The 13,684-nt window shown below is 49.7% G+C and overlaps 1 protein-coding gene across 1 annotated transcript in view; it reads right to left on the bottom strand.

The window, feature by feature from the left end:
• Positions 1-3,405, bottom strand: part of HS3ST6 (heparan sulfate-glucosamine 3-sulfotransferase 6) — a 177,143-nt gene extending 173,738 nt beyond the window's left edge. The window contains exon 1 of the mRNA XM_086940517.1: positions 2,138-3,405. Within this exon, the coding sequence (XP_086796643.1) occupies positions 2,138-2,520 (383 nt within the window). The 5' untranslated portion in view covers positions 2,521-3,405. The remainder of the gene's footprint in view (positions 1-2,137) is intronic.
• Positions 3,406-13,684: the final 10,279 nt, after the last annotated feature.

Below are 13,684 nucleotides of genomic sequence, written 5' to 3'. Positions count from 1 at the left end.
CCAGAGTTCAGCCTCAAATTATGAAAACAAAGCCTGCCCGCACCCTCATCCTCGTCGAAGACAGCAGGTGATGTGTGAGGCGCTATGGCCTCCCTCGTGTCCGTATGCAGAGAACACTTCTAAGCTCTCCCGGTCCCCACTGACAGGCGTGGGTAACATCCGGCCCAGGGTTTTTTTCTTTACGTGTTGGGATTTGTAGTCCTGCGTGACCTGATTGAAAATCAGGACTACAAGTTCCAGAATGCAAACAAAATCCTGCAATGGAGGAGCAACACAATTATGGACCTTTTTTGTATGTGGGGAGTGGGGGAGTGGGGGGGGGGGGCGGGGGCAGGTGGATATGCCCTCGGTCGTGCAGTGGTGTTTTGGGTACAGAATGACTTCTAATTAACATGTTGCTTCACAGGCAACTGAATTAACAAGTCAAAGATATGTCTTCTTGGAACACTTCGCCTGAAGCTCCGACTTGCATCAGCTGGGGTCTGCATGGTCCTTAACACCATTTCACCGAGGCCAAGATCACCGCGGTGGCCGTAGTTGAGTCGAGATCACACAAAGGGAATGAGCGGTGCCTCAGGAGTTTCCAACTAGGGTAAAGAGACTGTCTACCCTGCCTCATCTCTATGAGTCCAGACCCCCCCACCCCCCCCCGAAACCTTCTGCTTTCCGATGACTTTCCACTTGAGCTTGAATTGAGCGCCAGGCGCTCAGAAATCCACTCAGTCCCTGCTAGCATAGGCTCGCAGCCAACTCCTCCCTGCGCCTAGAAGACCATCCATTCTAGTTGCTAATTAAGCCGCTCTGTTCCCATAGACCGTGATAATATCTCTCACAGACATCTGCTCCGAGCGCCTAGAGGACCTCCCATGCCAGGTACCACTACTGCGCCCCTGCTCCCATGGACCCTGGTCGTTTAACTCTCAGACATCTGCTCCGTGCGCCTAGAAGTCCATTCTTTCTAAATACCGGTACCCGTCTCTGTTCCTATAGGGCCGATTAGATGCACTTGCAAATGCCTGTTCCGTGCGCCTAGAAGTACATTCCTTTCAGGGACAGATACTGTACCTCTGCTCCAACCCCCCCCCCCCCCCCCCCCCCCGTAATCTTGACTGGTGGACACCCACTACCTTCACCTGGAAGTCAGTCCCTTCGAGGCACTTGTGTAAGGTCCATGCTCCTATAGAGAGTCCTACCTATACTGACAGACACCTCTTCCGAGCGCCACGAAGTCCATCCCTTTAGGTCTGCTCCCATAGACTTTTCCAGCTGCGCTCGCAGACACCTGCTGCGCGCGCCTCACTTCCTTACGGTGCCTTCAAGTCACTATAATATCCTGACCAGTCCGCAGCCTTTTTTTAGCCGGATCACCCCCTCACCTCACCCCGGAACGCTCTAAACCCCTGCGCTCACCCTTCTAACCCCAGAATGCCTAAATCCCCTCTCTTACCTATACCAGTCCAGCTGCATCCGCTCACTCTCGCTCCTGTAGCGCCCAGAAGCCTCTCGATTTCTTGAACCGTTTAATGCCACTTGATCACCCTCCAGCCGCAACGCCTCGTGCTCCTCTAACTTGCACCAGTCCAGTCTCACCCGCTCACCAACAACCGGCAGCGCCTGGAAGCCCCTCGCTTCGCTTACCTGGACCAGTCCACTCATACTTGCTCACAGGCCTGTCCATCCCCAGCGGCTCGATCTCCTACCCGCACCAGTCCCGTTCCTCTCCCGCTCACCCACCACCTGTAGTACATGTAAGACGCTCACCCGCGCCCCCACCCAACCGCAGCGCCTAGAAGCCCCTCGCTTCGCTTACCTGTCCCAGTCCAGCTTGCTGACAGTCCATCCCCAACGCCGCGAGCTCCTCTTACCCGCACCAGTCCCGTTCCTCTCCCGCTCACCCATCCGCTGCAGTCCCTGGAAGACATTCTCCAGCGTCCCCACCCCAGCCGCAGCGCCTAGAAGCCCCTCGCTTCTCTTACCTGTCGCAGTCCAGTCCCACTTGCTCACAGTCCTCCCCAGCGCCTCGAGCTACTCTTACCCGCACCATCCCGTTCCTCCCCCGCTCACCCACCCCACCACCTGCAGTCCCTGGAAGATGCTCTCCCTCGCCCCACCCGCAGCGCCTAGAAGCCTCTCTTACCTGTACCAGTCCAACCCCTTCTCGTAGCCGCGGTCGAAGAAGTGGGGTTCGGCCCCCAGCGCCCGCACCTCCGGGTGGATCCGCAGGAACTCGAGCAGCGCGCGCGTGCCCCCCTTTTTCACCCCCACGATGATGGCCTGGGGGTAGCGCCTGGTGCCGGGGCCGCTGAACACCGGCAGCGGGGCGCTTTCCTCGGAGTCCTCCTCGTCGTCCTCCGTCCCGGGCGCTCCTCCCCCGAGGGGCCCTGCTCCAGGGGCCCGGGGGTCGCAGCAGGGGCCACTGAGGCAATAGAAGAAGTAGCTGCAGAGAATGATCATGCTGAGCAGGAGGGGCCCCCGAGGAGGGGCCCTCAGCAGCACCCCCAGCTGGGGGGCTCCTCCCATGAGGGCCGAGGACAGGTCCCCGGGAGCTGGGGCCGCATGCTCCCCCCTGAGGAGGACGCTGCCCCCTCCTGTGCTGCGGTGCCAACCTCCTCTGCGCCTCAGGTGCCGGCAGAGCCCTGGCACCCGGGGTGCCCCGTACCAGGAGTAGGACCGGCAGCACTCCCGCGAGGGTCACCAGTCGGTGCCAACCTGTCCAACTCGCCCACTCGGACCAGCTCTGAAGTGCACACACTTTAATTCCGGGCCAATTATGCCCACAGTCTTGAAATGGGACAGGCTCTGTCCACAGACCTTGAAATTGGACAGTCTCCGCCGATACTCCTTAAAACGGGACCGTCTTTGCCCACAGTCCTTAAAATAGGACAGTGTCCGCCGACAATCCTTGGCATTGGACACTCCCTGTCCTGTCCTTAAAGTTGCCACTTCTCGACCCACGTGCTTCCACAGGAATCGACTCTGTCTTGGAAACAAAGCCTCGTGACACTCACTCTGTCCACAGCCCTCACTTCTGGAGCACTCTGTCCACTTTTCTGATAGAAGGACAAGGTCTGCCGCCTGCCCTTAAAGCGGGGGCAACTTAGTCCGCACTTTTCTCCGGGAGTCAACTCTGTTCACTGTCCTGAAAATGGAACCTGCTGCGTCCCCGCTCCATCGCCACTCTGTCCACATTCCTCATCTGGGATCAATTCTGTCCTCCTGTGAGATCCGCTCTGTCCTCTGAGATCAGCTCTGTCCACACTTTTCTGAGATCAGCCCTGTCCACACTCCTCTGAGGTCAGCTCTGTCCACGGTCGGCCTCCGAGGTCTGTTCTGTCCTCACTCCTCCACCTTGCTGAGCTCTGTCCACTGCTGAAAGCGGGGCGCGCGCTGTCCACCCTTCGCCAGTGGATCTGTCCTGTGCACTCCTCTGGGATCCGGTGGTACAGTCCTCCGCCCCTCCGCCCCTCCGTGTAAAGTGGGGTGTGTCTTTGCTCCCGGTCGCGGATCTTCTGGCCACGCCCCTTTCCCACGTGCTCCACGGATGCCTCACTGGTGTCTGTTCGGATCTGTTCGTGATTGGGTCTCGCTGTGATCTGGGACCAGTGGTTTCTTTCTTTCTACGCCGTGATCCGCCGCTCCCGCTGTCCTGCTGCCTGTCCTTTCGATGCTATCCTATTGGGATCCGGCTCCCGTCTGCATTTTCATTTGGATCAATTATCCTACTCCGCTGGGATCTGTTCCTCCACCCTTGTTCAGTTCAGATATATTTCTCTTTTTCCTATAAGATCTATTCCTCTTACTCCGCTGGGGTCTGTTTCTCTTATTCCGCTGGGATATAATATATATATATATATTTATCTTATTTCGATGGGGTCTGTCCCTCTTATTCCCCCGTGGGTTCTGTTGCTCTCACACCACAGGGATCAGTATCAGCCCCGCCCCCTTCTTCCAGTGGGATCTGTCAGGGTGCTCCTTGCTTCGCCCGTTACTTCTTCGGACCTGTGGGTGTCTTTGCTGCCAGGGTCTGTGTAAGTCACGCCAAGGGTCCTCCTGTCGCCTAGAAGCCCCCGCAAGGTTTGCAGCGCTCAGGGAGCTGTTTCCTTCCCTCCTTTTGAAGTTGCCGTTCGCATTGAATCCCGGCTGCACTCTCTGCGCTCCGGTGATTCAGGCAGCCAGGCGGGGCAGGGAGGGGAGGCAGAAGAAAGGGCGGGGAGACATAGGTCGGGACAGGGTACTTATGAGCGGATGGAGGGGGCACCCCAGAACTCCCACCCTGACTCCAGACTGGGAGCATCCCCAGTCCGGGCAGAGTGGGCGGAGTCTCTCTCCGCCAGAGGGACAATGTTGGGCGTCATTGGGGTCAGAGACAGAGTCACGGACAGTCAGAGGGGCCGGGCTGGACGCGACAGGAGCATGTGGCCTAACGACCAGAGCTGCCGACCTTGGACATGGGGAATCAGGTACGAGTCTGGCGTCGGCTCAGCATCCTGTGATTCTGGGCAAATGACTGAATCTCCCGTGCCTACCAAAACAAAATAAAAAAAAAGAATGTGTCCTTGTGTAATGTTACTGGTGGTCATGTAAAGCGCTCCAGTACCTTCGGGTCGAGTTCGTGCTATTTAAAACGGCAAAAAGAAAAGCAGTGGAAGGGTCAGGGCAGCATCTGACAGGGGTAGGTAGCAGGGACAAGACAGACAGGGGCGGCCGCGAAAGGAAGTGTCAGGAGCTGGACAGGAGCATCAAAGGCGAGAGGCCAGGTTAGGGACAGGGGCGAGCAATAGGCACAAATGGAAGCAGGGCGAGGGACTGTGACCTCTGACCAAATCATGACGGAGGGTTGACTAAATTATGCGGGCTAATGGGCAGTGGCGTAACGAAATTTAAGGGGGGGCCTCCCTGCAAAGTGCAAGGTGGGGCCCCCTTCCAGACTTACTCGGGAGCTGTCAGGCCAGTGTACTGTGCTGAGGGGGCCTCCTGGGGCTTGGCCCCCCACCGTTCTGGGGGGGGGCCTAGTTATGCCACTGCTAATGGGGCAGACAGTTTTACTTCCTTGTTTTGTCTTTTACGAGCTAACACCTCCTGGGCAAAGGTTTCACGTCACTGTGAGCAGTTTAACACCCGAATACAGCAATAAGCAACAGCAACGCGGCCAGTCAACTCTTGCGAAGGGCCTTCCATTGAGCGGCAATACATGCTGCCTAGATTTCGTAATTTTAGATCAGGTTGAACTAGTGACAATTTAACAATTGTTAAAATCTGTAGATTATGCTGCAGATAGTGGATTATGCGGCAAATCCATAATTAGGCGGAAAACACCACAGTCGCAAAATCGCATAATTCCAGTGGCCCTGACTATACGCCAGGCCCTGAATATAACCCAGGCATTGAATATACCCCAGGCACTGACTATACCCCAGGCCCTGACTATACCCCAGGCACTGACTATACCCCAGGCACTGACTATACCCCAGGCCCTGACTATACCCCAGGCCCTGACTATACCCCAGGCCCTGACTATACCCCAGGCCCTGACTATACCCCAGGCACTGACTATACCCCAGGCACTGACTATACCCCAGGCCCTGACTATACCCCAGGCACTGACTATACCCCAGGCCCTGACTATACCCCAGGCCCTGACTATACCCCAGGCCCTGACTATACCCCAGGCCCTGACTATACCCCAGGCACTGACTATACCCCAGGCACTGACTATACCCCAGGCACTGACTATACCCCAGGCACTGACTATACCCCAGGCCCTGACTATACCCCAGGCACTGACTATACCCCAGGCCCTGACTATACCCCAGGCCCTGACTATACCCCAGGCCCTGACTATACCCCAGGCACTGACTATACCCCAGGCCCTGACTATACCCCAGGCCCTGACTATACCCCAGGCCCTGACTATACCCCAGGCCCTGACTATCTTTGAGTTTACAGTATCCTAAACAACCGATTTAAGGAGATTAAGCCAAGGGGTTCCTGAACAGTGGAACCCAGTAGGTGTTATCCTATACTAGGGTGTGAAAAGACAACTGTAGAGCAGTGCAAGTGAAAGGTGAGAAAAAGTGAAGTGTGATATGAACAAATAAAATTGGGTAGTAAAAAGGATAACAAACTTTATTATACACCTTAATTCTCCCAAGTCAATAAAATGCGTGCGATAATAGTGGCTTCAACATATAACCACTAATCCTTATATGGTAACACCTACTGGGTTCCACTGTTCAGACAAAGGTGTGAGCTCTTGCTGTCTACAGTGGACATTTAAAAACGTACCTTCCCGGTGTGAAGGAACCCAGATGATGAACAGGGCGTTCAGGATCGACAACTGATGGGTATTTTTCCACACAGGAAAGATGCTTACCCTTAGATAGCGTCCCTACACATAGTTGAGATTGGATTCACTATCCTTCGTTGTGTGTCACTTTTTTCAGATGCATAATTTGAGCTAGCTAGCTAATGACCCACTGCTACACTTTGTTGGTATATTGATTGTTTAGGGGCTGTAGCGGTGAGAGGTCTTTAAACATCCCCTTGGGCCCTCTTCTCCCTGTTTGTATTTATGCCGTTTTAAAAATACCATCAAATGCATGATTGGCAAACATACTGTTCTGGTCAGACAGGCCTTAATAATGAATATGAGTATCTACAGTGTGATTATTAGAAATGGGAGTGGAGGTTTTGACGAATATTTGGAGTCCCTTCCCTTTTGACACATACTCCCAGCTAGGATATAAATGACAAAAAATGTTAGTGATGGCCCAAAACATAGCAGCTTACTGCTGCTCCTTGTTTTGAGCTTAAAACAAAGCACTTTTATCAGCCAGGGGCAGTTCTTGAATGGGGGCATTGGGGCTCTGTATTTGTTGCCCCGTATTCAAATATAATTTAAAATGTGAAAATATGAAATGATGTTAACTCCTTGCATGCTGATGACGACCGGGAGCCGCCATGACGCACCCGTGATCGGAATGTGCCGCACAGGCACAGAATCAAGGCAGCATGCAAGGGGTTCATGTTTGAAAGTGTTTTTTTTTTTTAATTGCGCCAGGTATGGTACTTTTATTTCAGCTGCGGGCTGCCTGGATCGAGTCATAATGCTCACTGCAGACATGTCGTGGGTGCAGATTCGTTATTGTGACAGCGGGGGTGGGGCTTAATTCCTGACAGCACAGCAGGCTGTCTCAACTAGGCACCTAATCGAAGTGCGCATGTTGGTTTGGATGGATGTTTGTCTGGGACCAACCCGACATGCACACTGGAGGCCTCTCCTCTTTGCACAACTTGGTGAGCTGGGGATCAGGGTTGCAGGTCCCTCGATCGCCTAAGGAACACTGCCTGCTCCAGCCAATCCAGGTGCGGGTTTCATGCTGCTTGTTAATATAAACAGCAAGGAAGCAGCATCTGGATTGGCTCAAGAACTCGAATAGGCCTTATTCAAATAGTATTTTGAAAGTGTGGGGGCGGGAGATTTGAGTTCACACAAGGTGGCCAATCACTGTATGGCTCTATTTGAAGCCATGCAGTGATTGGCCATTTCTGTGCTTTGTTGAAGTCATTCATGCATTCCTCTTCATGTCCAGCGCGTTGCTCAAGCGCGTAAAAGAGCAGGGTGAGCCGGTGAGGCTCGATAGAGAGACTTTCCGAAAGTTACTAGCACGGACGTTTGCCAGCATCTTTATCCACAGCTGTATGGGGGGTAATAAAGTCACTACTTCAGAGTGATTTATCACCAGACCTCTTATCGATCAATTAATTACAGTAACATTCCCTAAGAGAAGCCAATTTTGCACTGCCTTCTGCCTTTAAAATTGTAATTCCATGTTCAAAAGTTACTGTAAACACTGACTGATGACTGTTCGAAAGACAATGTCTCCTGCGAAACATTTTCTTTCAAACCATACGCGAGCAAAAGTTTGCACCTGTGACTATCGGAATTAATGTAAAATAAATTATGTAGACTATACTGACAGAAAAAAAAACAGCCAGCCCTGGACAAATACAGATGCCCCCTACAAAATCATTAATTTCACGTTTTCCTTGCTTTTATTTTTACTACGTTTTGCACCCCTCTCCTATCATTACAAGACACACACATTTACATTTGCATTCGATTTTGTTCAAGCATGATAAATAAACATTTATAAAAACGATCACGTTCCATTATCTCAGCGTCTTTGGCCGTAGCTTTAAAGTATAAAATAACTAAAGCCAAAAAAGCGCCTACTACAATTTCCGTTTGCGTTTTCAGAATAAAAATGTCGCCCATACTGGCCATCCATGCCTACGCCACAACACAGAGAATAATTCCCCTACACTGTACAGTCTAAGAAGGATGATAGTCCTGGTTGTTGTGGAGACACGAAGAGGCTTATTTACAAGGCCCTTGCGCCACAGGTGCGTCACTTGTAAAATGGAAAAAAGTGACATACCGGCGGCGACGGGGGCTTGTAAATAAGGCCCAAAGCCTTCACTGTTTGCCCTGTTACCATCCCCATGTTTGTTTCCCTTCAGATTGCGCAGTAGAGGCTGGGGCGTGTATGTGCTGTCATACAGACACATAAGTGTTAGAGGTTGGCGAGCCATCGAGTTCATGCTGTATTTAAAAAACAGCTGAAAAAGAACTAAGAGGTAAAAACAAAGCCTTAACATAAGGAAAGACGATTAAATACCTATTTCCTGGCTGATTTGCACAAAGTGAAATCAGAAAAGCTGGTAAATCACAGCCTCCTCGCTTAAATTGTGTCATCTTGGACAAATATTTTATTTCACCAAAACTTTTTTTTCTTCATTATCGCACATGATAGCATTTTCAAATATGCGAGTTCAGACTGCCAATTGTGCAAAAATATTCCCTACAATAAGTACTTGTCAGTCCAGTGCCTTATTAATGGCAAAGGTTCTACATGTTAAAGAAATACACTTTTTGAATTTTGAAGAGACTTTCATCTTTTAGGTCATGTCTGTTGTATGATTTACATAGCAAATATTTTCAGGGCTCGACTCGTGCACGGCTCTAAGATCTAAGCCAGACTCTTGGCTCAGATTTCACTGTTAATTTGTTGGCTCACCCACCTGTAATAAATGTTCTGTAATCTGGCTACAGACACTCTTGTGTCTTGGGGATTGGGGTATGGGGCACCATGCACCTCTCTCGTGTTACTTATCACACAGATGCATCTGCCTGCAATGACCATACTTGTTATGAGATCATCAATATGGCATGAAGATCTTTCAGTTTTATCAGTCAGATGTTGTGCAGAGAGAAAGCCATGTGTTCAGGTAAGATAATTAAAAACCTTAACCATTTAAGTGCTGCCGTCGGCCAACGGTCGTCACGAGCACTACCTTGCCAGTGCTGCGCACGACCGTTGGCCGATGGGTCAGCATTCGTTATTCAGAACGTTCAGCACTGGGCGCTGAACGTTCGACGCTCGGAAGGTGTTAATTGTTACACAGCTGGCAGACTACAGGTACTGTTGACCATATTTAATGCAGTAAGATATGGGACAGTTTTTAATGTATTTAAATATTTTTAGACTACATGTTCACAACTGCTTTATAAACCATCTTGCTTTCTCAAATGTTGCTTAAAATTCTCTATTTGCTGCTCTTTTTTTCAAATTTTTCTTGGGGGCACCCCATTTTGTCCGGCAGGCTTGTTCGCTTCACTTCCTTACAACATAACACTCATTCGCAAGTTTTATGCCCTACTACTTTCAAATGTCACCAGCCGCCACTGTTATCGGCATAATGCTTCTTTTAGGCAGAGCATGGTGCCCCTTGAGACCCCTGCCTCAGACTGCTGCTGAGACTGACATCAACACACCTGGATGTCACTTCCTAATGGAAGTCAGAAAACTGACCAGACGGGGTGAAAGGGACATCAGGACCGAAGCCCCCTCACCCTATCAACCCCCTAAACTACATTTTTTTCTTCTAGTTTTATATAGCGCAAATTTGACCCGAGGTATTGGAGCCAGAGTGCCTTAAATGAGCACCAGTTACATTACCCAAGGACACATTCATTTTTGGTACGCATAGGGACGTTAAGTGATTTTCCACGAATCACAGGATGTTGAGCCAACGCAAAGGCTCGAAAATGGTTCTCCAGCTCCAAAGTCAGCAGCTCTGCACATTACCCCACATCCTCTCCCCAACTCATTACATAGAAATGAGCAGGAGGCAGCGTCAGCTCTTTTTAACATTCAAAAATAAGAACTCGGTGTGGGCGCAGTTAATGTTCTCTTCCTCGTACCCCCATTGCCATCTCCCAGCTCTGTAAGTCAGGTTAAACAAAAAAACAATATTTTTCCAAAAAGGACGTTAAACCTTTGGTGCGGCATCCTGGGTTCCTCGGAGTCCTCCTCAGAGAGGCTATCCAATCAGAGAGCAGCAGCAGATATTCAAAATGGTGGCGGCTGGCAGGGTATGAAGGTGTCGGGCTGTTGGGGAACAAAATATATATAAAAAAACGTATCTCCTCATGGCCGCCTCCGTCTCTCCTTCTCTGATGGATCCTGGAGCATATAGGCTCCCCTAAGCCAATCACAATGCTGCAATGCAGCATTGTGATTGGTCTGAGCCCTATGGTTCAGTGCTCAGACAGGAACTGGGATCCTGGACATGTTCTCCACCCAGGCTGTGTATTATAGCTCAGTGGAGAACATGCTAAGCGTGCCTGGTTGTTTGGGTGGCCCAAGGTGGCCGGCCAAGCCGGCATGAGCACGTCAGTGCATGAAACACTCCTCCCCCTGTAGCACCAGCCCCGTCTTCCCTAACCCAGCCAGTAGCTTTCAAAAATAAATTGATAATAACAATGTTATTATCAATTTATTTTTTATTTTTCTTGCTCTGAGAGCAGTGGGGTGATGCTCCTCCATCTTAGCGGAGTTATGTTGCGTCGAGAGTTCCTCCAGAGTGTTGTATAACCTGATAATGCGCCTTTTTGGCGCTATTTATGAACTTCTAGAAGTTGAGCAAAATTAGAGCAGCTGCGCACTGCACCCCCTGCACTCACATGTGCCGGTCACAGCACAATAGGTGCATTTGTAGAGTCACATTACTACCAGTGGGGCCTCCTGGCGCTGTTCACAGTCAATGATTGTTCATGTTAACTAACTCAGTTATACTCATTTTATCAACTTCGGAATGATGACAGGCTGCATGGACCCAGCAGTATTTCAGCCTGTGAACACTGGGCGATTACAGATTTCGGCAGTGGATATGTTAATCCAAAAAGCCATCAGATCCACACAAGTAGGAGTTCTGGAGAGTCCCGGAGACATCCTATTGCAGTGGTCTAGACCTTTATTACGAGTGGCCTCTCAATACTGATGAAGCTTATAACAGGAGTTAATAACCACACTGGGATTGTGCGATTCCTGCTGTTTCTACAAATGTTTATTTTCACATGGAGATTTTAGCTGCTGAAAACACCTGAAAACACAGTTTAAAAATCGGTGTAAAACTTAGGACTCAGAATTACACATTCTTTAGTAATTCCTTATTTCTAAGGGGTCCCTCAGGATCCTAATAGTAACAGTCTGGAATTTCTCCACCCCCAAAGTTACTGATACCTCCAATATTGGTAACTCAGATGATGGGGAAAATTCGAGCCATTTTCCTGACCACTCCTAATGAGGGCCTCACTGTACAAATGATAGTATGGCATTTGTCTACTGAAGCCATATCATTTTATGGAAAACATTTTGGGGCAGATATAGGTAACTCTAATTTACCGACTCATAAATACCGAATTTTACCGATTCGGTATTTATGAATCAGTAAATTAGAAGGAGGGAGATGTAGCAAAATTTTTATTTAGAATTACCGAATCGTTAACATTCGGTATTTCCAGATTCTGTAAATACCGAATTGGTATTGATCATTGATTCCTATGGGCCTTGAAGCCCATAGGAATCAATGGGCAATACCGATTCGGTATTTACCGAATCAGTAAATACAGAATCCTGCAAGGCTGCAGGGGGTGTCACTTTGACACCCTCTAGCACTCCAAGTACAGGCTTGTGTGACATGTGGCACACATACATGCCCTAAGGGCATGTCTGTGTGTCACATTGCACAGGTGTGCATGCACAGATGTGCATGCACACCTGAATTCGGTATTTTACCACCCAATAGGATTGGGTGGTAAAATACCGACTCTTAAGGGCCTGTGGCACTCTTAGGAGTGTCACCTACATATGGTTTTACCGAATCGGTAAATATACCGATTCGGTAATTTACCGATTCTGTAAATTTACTGATATGGTAAATTTACAGAATCGGTAAAATATAGGCCCCCAGAAAACCCTAATACCGGTCGGTAACGGCCAATTTGGCCGTTACCGACCGGTATTAAGGCTCCTACATCTGGCCCTTTGCGCTTTGTTATTAATTGTGCTCTTAGCTGGGCTTATGTACTTAATTTTTCTTTTTGATCTGTGACTTTTATTGTCTATAACCGAATAAAACTTAAACTGACTGATGGTACGGCACAGTCGCTACAACCCAAAGGTGGTAGAAAGTGTTTTTGGTTAGTGCAGCTATCATGTCTTTGAAACAGCTCTATTTTTTTTTTATAAACCTATAAACCTTTTTAATGGATTTTCATCCGTACATGTCATAAATTAGTCATACCGTACTCGTCTGTTGCTGTATTACAAATTATATTAACGTTGTCGTAACAAATAGCAGCCTGGTAATGTGTCGAGTAATGTAGAAGGTAAGCAATGGAGGGAATCTCCCTATCATCTCCAATGGAGATGCCGGGAGGCATCGAGGAAGCAGTCGTTGGTAGGGTTACTGCAATTCTACGACCCGTATGACAGTCTCTAGTCCATAGGCCCCTGCATAGGGTGTCAACCAATGATAATCCATATTCTCTACTGAACTTGGGGATTCAAAACCAGGGGAGTGAGGGATTGGGGGGGGAGAGGAACATGGGGACGCATATGGTGAGGGCAAATGTAGTGGAGCTTCGATTCATGTAATCATCTGTATGCACTCCTTCCTATCCTGATCGATGGCGTATTTCCCGGTGGGTAGCCCGTGGGGTGAACTTGTGTAGCAGGAGGGGGAGAATGTGTGTGCGGATTAGAGTGCGCTTGGTCCAGGCGTTGCTTGGGTGTCATGCAGGGGTTCCGCGCTATCAGTGTGTGTTTGCTTAAAGCCGTGTAGGAGCATCACCCATTCTAATGAAATAGGCGCTTACGTACTTCTGACGGATGAGGTCTTCTTCAGCTGCGGCCCATTTCTTTACAGCCCCCCACCATGCTGCCACTGGCGGGCTCCCTGCTGCACGCAGTGCATTGCCACACTACGTTTTGCTAGTAGGACGGCCAGCAGAGCAAATTTGGTCTCTACCTTCTTGCGTTTCTGGCGCTTAAAGATGCCTAGGGCGCATGTCTCCCACGTGTGGAAATCAGTTAGGCCTGCGACTGTTCGTAGCGTGTTGTGTTCCTTCGTCCACAAGGTTTGTATCACCGGGCAAGTCCAGAACATGTGAATAAAGGGGGCGTCTGGAATGTGACAGCGGGGGCATTCGAAGTGGGATGTCGGTTAAAAGCGTTTAAGCCGTGCTGGCGTGAGATAAGCACGGTGCAGCACATTCAACTGGAATTTTTTTATTCTTTGGTTGCGGGACACTTTTTTGTGGTGTTCTAGGGCCCTC

The sequence above is a fragment of the Lissotriton vulgaris genome, chromosome 10, assembly GCF_964263255.1.
Source record: "Lissotriton vulgaris chromosome 10, aLisVul1.2, whole genome shotgun sequence".
Lineage (NCBI taxonomy): Eukaryota > Metazoa > Chordata > Amphibia > Caudata > Salamandridae > Lissotriton > Lissotriton vulgaris.
The sequence above is the reverse complement of the archived record's forward strand: the minus strand, read 5'-3'. Positions and strand labels throughout refer to the sequence as shown.